The sequence below is a fragment of the Microtus pennsylvanicus genome, chromosome 15 (genome assembly GCF_037038515.1).
Source record: "Microtus pennsylvanicus isolate mMicPen1 chromosome 15, mMicPen1.hap1, whole genome shotgun sequence".
Lineage (NCBI taxonomy): Eukaryota > Metazoa > Chordata > Mammalia > Rodentia > Cricetidae > Microtus > Microtus pennsylvanicus.
In genome coordinates, this window is record NC_134593.1 from 29,097,430 (window position 1) to 29,113,356 (window position 15,927).

Consider the following 15,927-nt stretch of genomic DNA (forward strand, 5'->3'; position numbering starts at 1 on the left):
GAGTTTTTATTTTTATTTATTTTATGAGTGTTTTCCTGCATATATGTGCATGATATGCGTGCCTGGTACCCGCATAGCTCAGACGGCGGTATCTGATCACCTTGAACTGGAGTTACAGACGGTTTTGACCACACTATGTAGGTGCTTGGAATCAAGCCCAGGTCTTGTGCAAAAGTGAGTGATCCAAACCGCTGAACACCCTCCTTAGTTCCTCATTATTTTAGCCCTCCTTCTGGCAAAATCTTCGCCAACAGACTCCAGTCACACAGCAGGACAGCGCCTGGGGGTGGCTGTTCCCAGGCATGCTGTAGTGTCTTGTTGCTGTGGCTTCAGGAGGGAGACCCCCACTTCTGAGTAGTCTCTGCATCGGTGTTCTTATGCTGACATTGTACATCAGGGCTAGCTGGGCTCTATAACCAGCCCCAGCCCCAACAGCAGGTGTGTGTGCCACCCTCACATCTGATGCCCTGTCTTTGTCTCCGTTGGCAATGTGTTGGTAACAAAGCAAAACAAGGCATGCCATTAGGTACAAAATACTCATGTATTATGAATTCATGACCAAATTAAATATGAAACCTTATATAAAAAGGTGTGGGTTTGTTTGTTTGCGCCCCCATCCTCTAACACAGTCCTGAGTGACATAGTCCAGGGGAGCATGTTCTTGTGTCACTGACCCCTGCTGCGGGGCTTTCATGTCACAGGCTTGCCCTGCACTGAAGTGTCTCCTGCTTCTGTCTCCCTGGAATCCAGAGCACCCATGGACTAAGGGACTTTGCATGTCCTCTCCTCTTTCACAGACCCCCTGGGTGGTTCTACTAGGCGGTAGGGCTTACCTGACACTGGCTCTGACAGATGTGGGGGGTGGGGGGGGTCCCTGAGGGGTAAACTGGCCTGGGTGGGGCATGGTCTTCCTTGACCTTCCTCCAACTCCATAAATCCTCCCTTTCTCCCACCGGCCTGTCCATCCTCCTCACCAGTGATGCTCGACTGAGAGACCCGATTCCCCTTGCTCTTTAGGACTGGACGCTACTTCTTCCTTAGCTCCCAGGAGATACATCCCTCTCTCTGTCCTCAAAGGAAGGGGTGAGAGGCAGGCTGACATGCCCTTTCAACCTAGAAGTCATTTAGAATTCAGCTGCAGGAGGGCACACTAGCCAGCAGAGGGCAGCATACAACACACTTCCCCAGCCAGCGATTCTGAAGGCCTTGATCACAAGACAGCTGTAGTCTTGGTGGGTCCAGGTTCAGACTATGGAGCTCAGTACTCGGTGAGACTGGTTACTGCCTATTCCTTCTGACAAGGCAAGATCAGAACTCTAGGTCCCGGTACCAAACAATTGTAAGGTTGCATTTGTTTCTGGGTTTGCTTTAATCCCAGACCTAAGCAACCTATCCAGGGCCCTGTACCTCCACCTCAAGTCTAAAATATGGTCAAAGGAGCTGACGTATGGAGTATAATTACGAAATGGAAAGGGTCAACTGAGGCCCAGTGTTTGTCCCATGGGGGCTTCAAGCCACTGTGTACATTCTCCAGTCACCCAGATTCCTCCCTGGACTAACATCGTTTCCTTCCCGCTCAGCTCTCCCATTCTCTCCTTCCCTTTATCCTCAGCCAGTACCAGGTCGTTCTGTGTGGCCTGCTCCCCAGTGTGTCCTTTCCTGACATTTAACCCCTGCCGAAGGCCTCCCACCCCACCCATCCCATCCCCGGAAGCACAAGCTCCCATCCATCCTGTGAAGTCACCCTTGGAAGAGAAGGCTAGCCTGCATCAAGATGGAAAATGTCCAAAGCCACTTAAGCCTGGAAGCTAAAACCTTCCCTGAAACCCTGCAACCATCAGCCTTGGGCAACAGCATTCTCAGATATGGAGAGGATGCGAGTCTTTTCCCGAAAGGCATTGGAGTAGCTGGGACCACTGGCCCTTCGTTTCCACATTATTGTAAAGGCCTCAGTTCAGCTTTAGGAAAATGCATACCCTACAGGGTCTCTTTTTGGAACTTCATTCTTTGGGGCAGGGCGGGGAGGGGGGGGAACAAAGGATAGAGTGGTCTCGGTGGTGATTTCCTTTTGAGTTCGGTTGTCATTTGTTGGGCTGCTTTTGCCCCGCCCCATAAAAAAGCAGTGCTACCCAGAGCCGGGGGAAGAGGCCTAAAGGATCATGGGATTGCTGAGCAAAGCGCCCACCCTTCCCCTTTCTCCTTTCACGTTCAAAATGTGAGGAGTGCAGGAGGGGCGAGGTAGAGGACTCTCATAGGACTAAGAGGTACCGCCCTCAAACCTGAACCCTAAATCAACGCTGCCACCTGCCGCTAGATGTGCATAGCCTATAGCCCCTAAAAGATGCTAGCAGGATGAACTTTACACCATTCTCCCCCGCCCCCAGCAGCCATAACTCATGACATGGGCTCTGCAGACTTCTTTCCTACCCTGACTTCTCAAGCGGGGTATTTAATGCTCACGGAACACTTGTAACCCTTGCGCAGAATACGTGCTACCCTCAAGTCTGTTGGTGAAAAAAACATGGGGAGGAAACTGCCTCCCCGGCCAAAGCAGAGACCAATACAGACAAGCCCACGTCCAGGGAAGTTTTCCTCCATTGGCTCTATTGTCAAGTCCAGAGAGAAAACACCGGAGCTCTGAGCTCTGCCCTGCTCCCCACCTCGGGGCAGATGTCTTCCTGCTCTGCCTGGAATTGGAGGTGGACCCTGTTCTGATCTGCAGGGCCGGGCTCCTCTTGGCCTGAGCCACGTTGGCTGGTGAGAACGGCTCTGCCCGTAGGGCCCTGGTAAGGTGAGTTCCCTCGTGCCCTGTCGGGTGGAGAGGATGGTAAAGAAGAGCAGAAGGACAAGGGCTAATGAGGACAACGGCAGCAGGATCAGAAGAGGGTGGCAGCATCTCAGACCACGGCCGAGGAGGAGGACGACGGGGACGCCGAGCCCGCTGCTGAGGAGGACGGTGATGAGGGACTGTTCCAGAACAGCCACCGCCGCTTGGGCTGCCTCCGCAGGTGTAAGTAGTCCTCTTTCTCGCGTTCCTTCCGCGCGCGCTGATAGTGGTCCTCTTCTTTCAGGTACCAGACTGGTGGCCACCGGTGCTTCTCGAAGTACTCCTGGTTTTCTACAGCACAATGCAAGCGGCGCTAAGTTAGGAGGTAGCCCCAGCTCAGCACCAAGCCCACCCGTGTCCACGGTCCAGGTTAGCTCCTGCTGCAGGCTGCAGGGGCTGGCATAGAGACTCACCTGGGGACATGGCCTTCATGTCTCTGGGGAACTTGCGGCACACGTTGTTGTAGTTGGTGCAGATGTGGTGGAGACACCAGTCGGCCAACTGATACGCACAGTGGAACTGTGGGTGGTACAGAAAAGCATCCCTGTTGGAGCAGGGACTCTGCATAGAGGCCCCATGTCCATGGAGCAGCAGCAGTGGGCAGTGCCCACACATGCTCTGCAGTCATAAAGGGCTTGCCCTCCAAGCGAGTTAACCCAGAACCAAGGAAGACAGTGCTTGATGTAAGCTCCTGGACCTTAGTACCAACCCCACAATTGCCTCCAGCACGGTGCTACTGATATTCGTGTCCCACATGCCCTTCCTCTGGCATCTGTCCTCAGCTCTTACCCCACTGGGGTCCCTTCTCCTCCCATGTGCAGACAAAACAGTCCACACTAAGAAGTGTGCAACCACTTGGAAACCTGGTACCAGGCACACTCAAGGACCGAAGTCCTGGCACTGTGACTCCTTTGTTTGGCAATAAGGAGGCAGGCAGTTAACTTCAGAGAGGTCTCCTCAGTACTCCCTAGAGGACCCCAGTCCTATTCTGGGGTCCCCTCTGATGACCTATGGTCTCGGTCCCTCCGTCTCTTGTCCAGCTTTCATTGCAGATATCCAAAAGTTCTCTAGTTGCTTCCTAGTATATCAGATGGCATAAACCCCACCCAGCTAGTGAGCCAAGGCTGTTCGCCATCCCAGCTCTCACCTCCCAGAGCCCTACACTCTGCCTATGTGCAGAGAATGCCTGGAGGCAAGCCTCGTCCATCTCTTCCCTGCCATGATACCTGTGCCAGTTCCAGGAACACAAGGACATCCCCATCGATGTCCACCATCATCTGGGTTGCTTCCATCAGCCCGGTCACTGTGTACTGCTCTGTGACACACACATAGAGCCAACAGTCAGCTGAATAAACATGGCAAAGGACCCACAGTGCTTATCCACCACCTAAGGGGATTGCTGCAGGGAGGGGTCCAAACCGATCAGGTCCTAGATAAGTCCCAACAGACCAGAAAGTCCAAGGGAGACTTGAAGTTTGTTCCCATTGCAGGGAAGACTTCAGTGGGGTCAGGAGAGCAAATAAAAAAAAAAATGTTAAGAGGTCTTTTCAAACTACATATGTCCCGCCATATAATCTGATATGACAGGGTCACAATCCTCAGTACAATTAGCCACACAAATGCAAGAGGGCCTGGGGCCTCATGTTTGTTGCAAATGAAAACAACCTGAGAACTCTGATCTAGAGCTGGGTTAAACCTACTTATTGATATCCACTTAAGCTTTATTAACAGACGGTACATTAATCTTCCAGTTTACATGAAAACATTTATATGGTGAAAGTAAACTCCTTTCACCCTAAATTTAATTAAAAGTATCAAAATAAACCCAGGAGGTAATTTTTTATCCTTAAAAGGTGAGTACGTTTTCCCCAGCTCCTCCTATAGGAAAGACCAGGAAACAGGAAGTATCACAAGACCAGTGAGCCTTTCCATTGTCAACCATAAGAATCCAGGACTTCCAGCATGTCCAGGGCCCTGGGTTCATCAACACAAAGAAGCCAGAGTGTTTTGGAAAAATGGCTGATCCCAGGTATGAAGCATAAAGGTACAGGGTGGAGCTAGAGATATCTTTTCATTTCAGACAGCAAGGAAGCCAAGGATTCCAGAGCAAACGTAAAGAGACTGCTATGGGTTAAAAGTACAGTATTTGAACTTCAATGAATAAATGTGTTGGTTATGGGGGTACCTGTCTACTATTCTGGCACTCTGGAGGATGAGGCGGGGGAGCAAGAGTTCAAAGCCAGCAGCGTAAGCTACACAGCAAGTTCAAGGCCAGCCTGGGCTTTTATAAGGCCCTGTCTTAAAAACAACAAACAAAAGAATAAATACAATTAAGTGAAACTTACCAAATTTGTTCACGATAATACTTTAAACACACACACACATTGGTCAACCTCAAAGGTGGGTGCTATATCTCAAAAACATTTACGTCAAAGGAAAGGACCAAGAATTACTGCCTTTCCGACAGAAACTTCAATTACTGAGTAATCAAACAGTAAGAGATGGGTGTGTCTCACTTCGGATAAGAAGGAATGGCTAAGCTGGGGTGGAACCTTTTTGCAGCACCTAATTGGTTGATAGACTCAACAGCTGCTAAAACCAGAACAAAAGGAAACCAGGCAATCTTTGTCTCTTGATGAAGAAGAGAAATAACCTATCAGGCAGTTGATTTTTTTTAAGTGCTCCAGGATCTAGATTCTAAATTGAAAAGTTTACAAGAAATATGGTGTGGAGAGAATTCTATTACCTACACCATTGAACTTGGAATTGTGGGACCAGGGCTATAGCTCAGTTGGCAGAGTACTGGTCTACCACGCATGAAGTCCTGGGTTCTATCCCAGCACCACATGAGCTAGGTGTGGTGGTGACAACTAATAATCCCAGCATTCATGAGGTGGAGGCAGGAAGATCAAAGTATGAAGCAAATCTAGCCTTCAGAGGATGAAAGGAAGGAAGGAAGGAAGAAGGAAGGAGGAAGGAAGGAAGGCAGGCAGGCAGGCAGGCAGTAAAAATCTAGATCACAGAAAACTACAAGACCAAAAGAGCAGAACAGGGCTGGGGAGGTGGCTCAGGAGGTAAAGGTACTTGCTGCCAACCCTGAGTTTGATCCCCAAAGCACATAGGATGAAGGAAAGAACCAACTCCCAAAAGTTGTCTGCAGACCACCACATACACACAGCAAATAAGGAAATGTATTAAAACGGACCAGCATTGGGGTGGGCTGGCTACATTCTGTCAGCTTGACACAAACTAGAGTTAACCTGGGAACAGAGAATGCAGCAGCCTTTCTTTTGGGTCTCTAACCAGCTCCCAAATCATGACACGGAGACTTCCTATTAGTTAGGACTGCTCAACCTTAGCTTATACTTGTCCTACTAGCTCTTAGAGCTTAAATTAATCTATTTCTCTTCATCTACATTTTGCCTCAGGGCTTTTTAACCTTTCTTTCACTCTGTACATCCTACTCAAGTGTCTGGTTGCTGGAAATTGCCTGGTGGTTAGCCCCAGGTATCTCCTCTTCTGTCTCCCTCCTTCTCTTCTCCCTCTTCCCCTGAGCCTAGATCCCTCTTACTCTCTGCCTGCCAGCCCCACCTATCCCTCTACTGCCTATCTACTGGCTGTTCAGCTTTTTACTAGACCAATCAGGTGCCTTGGGCAGGCAAGGTGAAACAGCAACACATCTTTACATGGTTAAACAAATGCAGCATGAACAAATGCAACACACCTTTACATAGTTCAAGTAATAGTCCAGAATAAGGGAACCTTGATCCAGGAATTGCCTTCATGAGATTGGCCTGTGGGCATGTCTGTTTGGGGCATTTTCTCCATTACTGATTGATCTGGGAGGGCCCAGCCCACTGTGGGCATAACCAACCTTAGGCAGGTGGTCCTGGTTGTATAAGAAAGCAAGCTGTAAATCAGTAAATTCCTCCTTGGTCTCCGCTTTAGATTCTGCCTTGGCTTCCCGTGATGATGGACTATAACTTATAAGCTAAATAAATGCTTTCCTTCCATAAGTTAATTTTAGTCTTTTTTTTTTTATCACAGGAGCAAACAGCAAACTATGACAGTTTGCTTTTCACAAATAACTTTAGGGAGTTTTTGTTGTTGTTGTTGTTTAAATGGACAGGTACTCACTGATTAAAAAAAATTCAAAAGAAAACACACACACACAAAACTAAGCTGTAACATTTAAAGGAAGCATGCTCGGATGATAGGACAATAGACTGTCAGGAAGTGAGTCTGTGAGAATTCTCTAAGAGTGCTGGGCAGTATGGTTTCCTCAAGGGACAGGAGAAGAGCTGTAATGGGGGGAGAGAGTGGGAACTAACTCCTGGTGTGCCAGGGAGGCTCAAGTTCCTGACATCCATCAAGATTAGAAAAGAATTTTGCTATATTATGCAAGTTCAAGTATGAACGGACAGCCTCAGAAAACGTACAGCCGTTACATTTTCTGTACGTTCGCCGAGCACCTGAAACTCAGCCGCTCCCATCGATCCTTAAGCACAGTCATGCTTTCGTGCAGTTTCTAACTTCACTGATCGTTTCTGGGGGAAAGTAATTAGATGTTGCTTTCTGTTACTTCCTGCAAGGCCTCCCACAGGGCAGTGCACTTTGATATTAAATGGCAGCCATGAGAAAATCACCTATGTGGGCTTAACCAGGGGTGCTTCTCCGACTGGCTTCCAATTCCTGCCCTAGTGAAAAGAACTCCTAGAAATACCTTTATGGGTTTTGTTTTTCCCTGAGGTGATTACTTTAGAGACGGCTTTTTGGAAATGGAATTACTCCATGTCAGAATTTGAAATGTTATGGCCTCTGGAAAGACCACCATTTCCCATGGGCACCGAAGGGTGCTATAACAACAATCCCGAGATGCGGCTCTAACTCCCTCCCCTCAAGTCCCTCTTGCCCCTAGCTTGGGTCACTGGACTCCCCCTATAGGCCTGAATTTTAATATTCTGTCCTGATCAATGATTTCTGCCTTCTGGCTGTGACTGACATGTCCCCTCTTATTCTCCTCTCCTCACAGGACTGCTGTCTCCCCGGTGTCTGCCCTTAACCTCAACTAATCACCCAGGGCTCCAGCAGCTTTGACACCGGCCCCTGTCTAAATCCTGACTCAAGTTCTAAGGCTCTTCTCGCTGCCCTCTCCTGACCTGTCTTGACCTCAGTGCTGACATCAGGATCAAAGTCAAGAGCAACACAAACACCAACCCCACCGTCAACAGAAGTGGCCTGCCTGCCTGGGTCTCCATCTTTAGATGCCTTTCCCACTGAGGGCACCCAGCTGCCCACAGCTGCATCTACCAATTGCCTACATCTTTCTTTGCCTTGAGGGCTTCTGGGATTGGCTCATTTAAAAGCTGAGCTATGGCTCTCATAATCTCTCCTCTTTTCCTGCCTGCCTCCCCCAGTGTGTGTGTGTGTGTGTGTGCATTACTAGGAACTAAACCCAGGGCCTTTCACAAGAAAGGAAATGCCACCTCTGAGCTACCCCACTTTTTTTGAGACAAGGTTTGCTAAACCACCCAAAATAATGAAACTTCTGTCGCTCAGGTGAAACTTGAACTGAGGTTCCTTCTACCTCTGCCTCCTGTTAGCTCTGATTACAGCCCATAATACCAGGCCCAGCCTTCACAGGCCTCACAAGGAACAACAACAGCTTAGTCAATGCTTGCTTTATGTTTCTGCAGAGAAGAAGGAAGAAAAGGTGGAGTCAAAGAAGAAGGAGAGGAAGAAGAAAAGACCAGGAAGCTGACCAGGAGAAGAAACATAGCAGCAGCAGAAGAAATATGTTCTATTCCCCGGGACTTCTTGACCTTGCCTGAGTGAAGGTCAAAGTGTCATCACCTACAGAGGCCATTTTGTGATGTCACAAGACCTCTAAGGTGTCCCATCATCCCAGCAACACCAACACACACACATTGCACATCTATGTACTCAAAAAAAAATCTACAGAGGCCAGCAGACTGAATTTTTTTTTATGAGCATTTGTATTTTGCCTCCATGTATGTCTATATGAAGGTGTCAGATCCCCAGGAACTGGAATTACAAGCAGTTGTGAGCTGCCGTGTGGCAACTGGGAATTGAACCCCGATCCTCTGGAAGAGCTTCCAGTGCTCTTAACCACTGAGCCATCTCTCCAGCCCCCAGCAGACTGAATTCTAAGAGCACTTTTCCCCTTGGCATCCCAGTTTGTCCCCAAGAGGAGAGAGGTAACAAAAGATACATAATCACTCCCTGGGGTCTCCAGGGCCTTGTCCCAGGGAGGTCCCAGTACACTATAGTTAGTTACCTGTGAGGGCGACCAAGTGCGGCAGGCAGAGGCGGTTGGCTAGGACGATGAGCTTCATGTCATCCAGGTCTGGGCTGGAGGTGAACATGCCCGTGTAGAGGTACTCCAGCACGGCTCGCATGCAGCTCTTGCTCGTGTACGGGAACACCACCTAGGGTGGAAGGAGCAGGCAGGTGCCATGATGTCTCGGGAGGCCCAGAATAACTCAGTCCTGGCAGATGAAGACCTAACTCGGTGGGCTGGTCTCCCGCAACCAACTAGCTTCCTGGGTTGTTCCTGAATCCTCTTGCGGAACTCCCATAACCTTGGCACCCAGCCTCGGAGACCTGACAGCATTAGTGAGTGGGGCTCTGGCGTCTTCTAAAGGGACCTAGATTCTTGGCATCTTCTGAAGGCACTCTGGGACGGAGGATGCTTGGAAGGGGCCATTTGGGTCAGCTACTCCCCCAAGCCCCTGGCGCCTGCAGGGAACCGCTAAAGTGGGCTACGGAATGAGCAAAGGGAACCAGCAGTCTGCTCGGCGCTGCTGCTTGGGGCCTCTGGGATCTCATCAGAGCAGCAGGGAAACGAAAAACTGCTTTCTCATCAGATGTGCGTCTCTCTGGACTTGCTGGAAACCAGGTGGAGCTTTAAAATGTGTCTGTGATGCTGGGAAATGCCCAGGGCACACGCGCCCCTGAGGCTTCAAAGAATCCTGGCCCCTTATCCTATATGTCCAACTCCTGCTCCCAAGTCAGAGACCAATTCAGCTCTGAACCTGTCTGCTCTTTTTCCTTATTCACTTCCTTTCAAGAAACCTTATGGAGCTCATATTCCAATTCACCCAGCGTGATCGCTAATTGCTCTTAGTTCGGTTTTTCAGTCAAGGATCTGGTGAGCATGGTCAAAGGGGTGGGAACCATGGTGGGGGTGACAGGGGTACGTGGCAGAAGTCCCTGCTCGCCAAAGAAATTACAGACCAGCTGGGAAAACCGAATAGGGATACTTTCAATTTTATACACTGTACAAAGTAGAATCCTGTGAACTATAAGAGAGTGATGGGCAAATGATGGTCCAGCAGACAGAGATAAAAGGAAACCAAGGGTTGCTCTGCTTGTCTGGGAGGATGAAAAAGAGGGAACAAATGCAAGAGAACATTTCTAAAGCTCATCAACAAACACCTTCCAGCTATAGGCTGAACTGGTACTCAAGAGGGTAGCAAATGAGGAGGAGGATGGGTCAGCTGAGGTTGGGCACTGTTCGGAGAGCAAGGTGTCTGTATTCATTATGTACTTTTATATTCTGTATTGATGCTCTGGCACCTAGAGCCTGGCTGGTCCTTTCCAGCCTGGTCAGCCAGTTCCTAGAGCTAGCTAGCAAAGGAGCTGCCTGCAAGTGGGCCCCCCTCTGCCACACTCACACCCCAATCTATCATTTCCTGCTGTAATCACCCCCAGAGCCTGGTATCAGACAACCAGGAGACCACCACCTCCATGTCCTGGATGACTCTTGATCTTCCCTGTGGAGCCCCACAGGGTGTAGTCCCCCTTCTTGGGATCTATATCAAACCCCTTTTCAATGGCATTATCTCCTGATAGGTCTCCCCACAGCTCAATAAAAAATAAAGCCTTTCCTTACAGACACTGCTGACTTCAGCTTGGAACACAGGCTTTTCGAGTGCTTCTGTGTGTCTCAGGGAACCAACAGAGTATAACCAAGGAACCAAGGACTTGTCAATCCTGCGTTCTAGACCTACCCTCTTTCTTCTAGCTGCATAACATTGTGCAAGTTGCATAACTTCTCAGGGCATCCTTTTCCTGCACATAATGGATTCGGTCTGCTGTATGTATGTCAGGGTAAAGTAAATAAAATATATATGGAAGAGTTTTCCAAACGACTAAAATCTTGTAATTCCCTCTCCTGCAATATTGAAAAACCCTTAGCTATCCGAAGCATCTCATAACTTGTTTTGAGTCTATCACTGTGGTTAGAACATGACCAAAGCTAAGGCAAGTGCCATAAACTGATGCTCTCTCAAATTCAAAGATGCAAACGTCTCTCCCATCCTCTCCCTTCCCATCTCCAGCCTCACCTCCCTGGTAGAACTCTCCACAAATGGCCCCCCAAACATGGCAGCCATCCAGTCACAGCTGGAAATCAGTAGGGGTTTATGGGCGCTGATGGTCCCATCATCCAGGATGAAGGTCACATCTGTCCAGGAGGAGAAGAGGCGTCACATAAGGACACAGGCTTGGAATGCTGAAGAATCAACCCCAAGATCAATCACTGGGTCCTGACTACCCACCCAACTTCTGGAGTCATATAATAGGAGTCCCAGACAATCAAGCAACTGGCTTGTGCAGGACGACATTTTCAGGGCATTGGGAGCTGAAGCCAACTCCCAATACTAAGGGGATAACCTAGGGCCCTCAGAAAGTTTCCTATGGAGAACCCCTTGTCTTCTAAACATGTCCCATACCTGAGAAGGTGCCCTTTGCCAAGCACTCCTTAACCCGGTTGGTCCGGCGGACATGGAAGGCCTTGGTGATCTCCTGATTCATGAAGGCCTCGTTGTTGAGAATGTTGGCCACCATCATACGTAGATCAAAGACCTCTAGCAGCTCAGCAATGTGGGCGATGTGCATGAGGTCTCGCTCATTCTCACCCAACTCCCCGGTGTACAGGTACTTAAGAACAGCCCGGAAGGGTCCCGGCTGAATAGAGCTATCCATCTTCACCACCACCATCAGCCGGGATTTGAAGGTCAGAGGATCCTCCGCCATCTCTTCCTGGATACTCACAAAAGCTCGGCTCCAGGAAGAAAGCACACGCCCTCTGCCAGGCAGGTACCCTGTTCCATTACCCCTTAAGATTCCATCACTGGTTGAAGCCCGGAGGCCAGCAGGACCAGAGCCCCCAGCCTCGTCCACACTCTCACACACATCAAAGCTGGCTGCCCGAAGCAGGAAGTCCCGCCCATGGTGGTGATGGTGATGATGGTGGTGTTGCTCAGGGTGGCTCCGGTGGTCCTCTGGGCGGGGGCCCCCTGGCCCTGAGGGGCCCCCCAACTCCCCCTCACTCAGGTCCATGAGGAACAAGTCATAGAATTTGGAGGAGGAGGTGGAGAGGTAGATCTTGTGGGCAAAGATGCGCACGCGCTCCTGCAGCACCAGGATGACGTCCGCACAGAGCGGGTCTTCCAGGAGGTGGGCGGGGCACTCCTCGCTGCTGGAGGGGGGGTCGGGCACCACGATGATGGGGGGCGGCGGCTTGGGGGGCAGGAAGGGTGCTTGCAGTAGAGGCCGCTGCACATTGCGCAGATGAGATTTCCAGAACTGCAGGTGGCGGCGGGAGATGAGTGCGGCCCGGATGGCATTGTCAAAGACGTCCTTGATACCAAACTGGGCCACCACGCTGGTCTCGTAGTAAGGGATCCCCAGCTCCTTGGCCACTTCCCGACCCTTCTCTGGGGGGAGGATCTCATTGGGCTTGATGGGCCTGGGGCACGGGAGAAGGGAAAACAACTGTGTTGGTGGTGGAAGGAACCTGGCCATTGTTTCCCAGGCTGGAGGCATCTACTCTACTCCCAGAATTCCCTTGGTATCTGAAGGGGACCAGTTGCAAGATCCGCTTCAGATTCCAAATCTGTGGAAACTCAAGTCCCTCATATAAAATGCCATTGTAGTTATAAAACCTGTGCGTATCTCTGCTATTCTTTAAACCTCTTCTAGATTGCTTATGAAATCTAAATGCTAGGCTATGGCTCTGTGTTTCTCAACCTGGGGGGCGCAACCCATGGGGGCAGCGAATGACCCTTTCATGGGGATCTCTTAAGATCATCAGAAAACACAGACATTTACACAATGATTCATAACAGTAGAAAAATTACAGTTAAGAAGTAGTAAAAGCCAGGCGGTGGTGGCACACGCCTTTAATCCCAGCTCTAGGGAGGCAGAGGCAGGTGGATCTCTGGAAGTTCGAGGCCAGCCTGGTCTACAAGAGCTAGTTCCACTTTAATCCCAGCACTCGGGAGGCAGAGGTAGGCGGATCTCTGTGAGTTCGAGACCAGCCTGGTCTACAGAGCTAGTTCCAGGACAGGCTCCAAAGCCACAGAGAAACCCTGTCTCGAAACACAAAAAACAAAAAACAAACAAACAAACAAAAAGAGCTAGTTCCAGGACAGGCACCAAAGCTACAGAGAAACCCTGTCTCGAAAAAAAACCAAAAAAAAAAAAGAAGTAGTAAAAAAATAATAATTTTATGGTGGGGGGAGTCACCATAACATGGGGAACTTAATTAAGGGGTCGCAGCATTAGGAAGGTCGAGAACCACTACCACAGTTGCTATCACGCTTTAGTTAGGGAATCATGATGGGGCGACAGGAGTCTGGACGTTCCCACTCACACTGGCTGGGCCCACAGATGTGGAAACCATGATAGGAAGAGCCAACTGTATTAGCATCATGAAATTATAAGACCCTTTCATACAAATATTCTCACACATGACTTCTCCTAGATGTTTTTCATCATGGGATATAGTACAGGACTGCTCCCACGGTGGAGTACATGACTGAGAAGGATGAATGAATGAGTGAATGAATGAATGAAGCATGCTTGTTATTGACTCTGATGCGAATTTGCTCCAAATGGAAGGAGATGTAAGGGTCAGTGGGACTACTTCAGGGCTTAGCCGGGAGCCATCGCAATGACCCGCCCCCCCCATGCCCCTTCTCTCTCCCTGAGCACCAGAACCCCTACCTAGCCAAGGGTCTCCTGGCCCGGTTAACGGCTTCCAGATCAGCATAGCGAAGGTCCAGCTGGCAGCCCACCAGAATGACAGGAGCTCGGGGGCAGAAATGCTTGATTTCCGGGTACCACATGGTCTTGACATGGTGGAGGGAATTGGGGTTGGCAATGGAGAAACACAGAACCACCACGTCGGATCTGGGGGGAGGGAGAGAAAAGTTACAGGCTGAGAAAGTTGGTGGGGGGGGTCCATTTGCCCCTGAAAAGAGGAACACATGTCTGCTTACTCCTGTCCCACCTCAGCCTACCCCAGTTTTATGAACCGACTTACACCATCTTCTACAATCGTGACTATAATGTATGCAGCCATTTTAAAGCACAAAAACTTATTTGGCCTCATAGTTATCTTGTGAGTTAAAAATTATCATCTGGGGTTTGGGATATGGCTAAGTTGGTAAAATGATTTCTATGCAAGCATGAGGACTTATGTTCAGATCCCCAAGTACTCAGACACTCACGTAAAAAAATCAAGCATAACTGTAAGCATCTCCAGGATAGAGATGCAAGGGGGCGGGGAGGCAGGTTATCGCTGTGAGTTTAAGGCTGGTCTGGTCTACAAAACAAGTTCCAGGACAATCAAGGCTGTTATACAGAGAAACCCTGTTGGGAGGGGGAGCTGTCTCAAAAAAACTAAGGTGGAAGAAGACACCCTGATGTCCTCTAGCCTCCACAGTTACACACACGGGTGCAAGGCTCTCTCCCTGCCAATTTGCACACACATGAATAAGTATATGCCCATATATGTATATATGTGTGTATATACGTACATATATATATATATATGTATACACACACACACACACACACACACATACACAACTTACTATTTTTCCAGACCTGGTGGTACAGGCCAAATATTTGAGAGGCTGAGGCAGAAAACTTCCAGCTCAAGGTTGCCTGGGCAACAGTTAGTTCAAGGCCAATCTGGACAACTGAGGAAGACCTTGTCTCAAAATGAAGTTCTCTGCTTGTTTGTTTAGCTTTACAAAGGGTTAGAGACAAACATAGCTCAGTGGTAGAGCACTTGCCTATGATGTGTGAGGTTCTAGGTTCAATATCCAATATTGAAAGAAAACAAAAAGGAAGAAAGAAATGATCACCATCTCACGGTGAGAAAAGTCATCCCGGAACTGCTCAGAGCCAGTAGGTTGCAGAGTTGCGCCTCAAATCAGGCATCCAATCCCGGGATGCCTGCAGGCTCAGGGAATGCCCACCGCCATATCCCCTCCAGTCCTTTCTCACAGTTTCTACTGCATCGAGTTACTAAGTTCCTCAGAACAGAGTGAAAACTCTCCTGTATGGCTTCCTACCTTCCATAAGCAAACCGCCGGTCTTTGTGGTGGTCTCCAAAGGTGTCCCAGAGGCGCAGGGAGACACTGACATCATCTACCACATCTCGGGAGCGCTCTAGCACCTGGGCATGGGGGAGACAGGACAGTGGTTCTTGTGGCAGATGTCAGCTCAACCCTGACCCGGAGGACAGTGCAGGCACGTGTGTCTTGCACAACCTGCTGTCCGCATGAAATCTCTGGAGAATCAATGAGGGTAGTCTCCATGTGAGCAGAAGCAGGCGAGACCTCAAGAGAGCACACTTATTGTTGGAGAAGGTAATGTTACCACTTGGGGCTGTGACTGCACAGAGCATGGTACACAGCCAAAGCTAGAAACCTAGCCACCGGCTTATCCGATTGTGCTGGCTAGTTTTATGTCAACTTGACACAAGCTAGTCATTTGAAAGGAGGGAGCCTCAATCAATTGAGAAAATCCTTCTGTAAGATCTAGCCACAGGAGGGCATTTTCTTAATTGGTGATTGATGGGGGAAGGCCCAGCCCATCAATCACTTTCTTAATTAGTGATTTATGGGGGAAGGCCCATCCCCGGACAGATGATCCTGGATTCTATAAGAAAGCAGGTTGAGCAAAGCCATGAGGAACAAGCCAGTAAGCAGCAAACCTCTGTGGTCTCGGCATCAGTTCCTACCTACAGGTTCCTACCCTGCTTGAGTTCGTGTCCTGAC

General features: G+C 49.4%; 1 protein-coding gene across 2 annotated transcripts in view; it reads right to left on the minus strand.

Moving 5' to 3' along the window:
* Positions 1 to 522: 522 nt before the first annotated feature.
* Positions 523 to 15,927, minus strand: part of Rhobtb2 (Rho related BTB domain containing 2) — a 37,445-nt gene continuing 22,040 nt past the window's right edge. For both annotated transcript variants that reach the window (XM_075950242.1, XM_075950243.1), the window contains exons 4-11: positions 15,220 to 15,323; positions 13,862 to 14,047; positions 11,584 to 12,602; positions 11,197 to 11,315; positions 9,126 to 9,276; positions 4,054 to 4,142; positions 3,241 to 3,346; positions 523 to 3,118 (exon numbers count right to left, since the gene is read on the minus strand). In XM_075950242.1, coding sequence (XP_075806357.1) covers positions 2,898 to 3,118; positions 3,241 to 3,346; positions 4,054 to 4,142; positions 9,126 to 9,276; positions 11,197 to 11,315; positions 11,584 to 12,602; positions 13,862 to 14,047; positions 15,220 to 15,323 — 1,995 coding nt within the window. In that variant the 3' untranslated portion in view covers positions 523 to 2,897. The remainder of the gene's footprint in view (positions 3,119 to 3,240; positions 3,347 to 4,053; positions 4,143 to 9,125; positions 9,277 to 11,196; positions 11,316 to 11,583; positions 12,603 to 13,861; positions 14,048 to 15,219; positions 15,324 to 15,927) is intronic.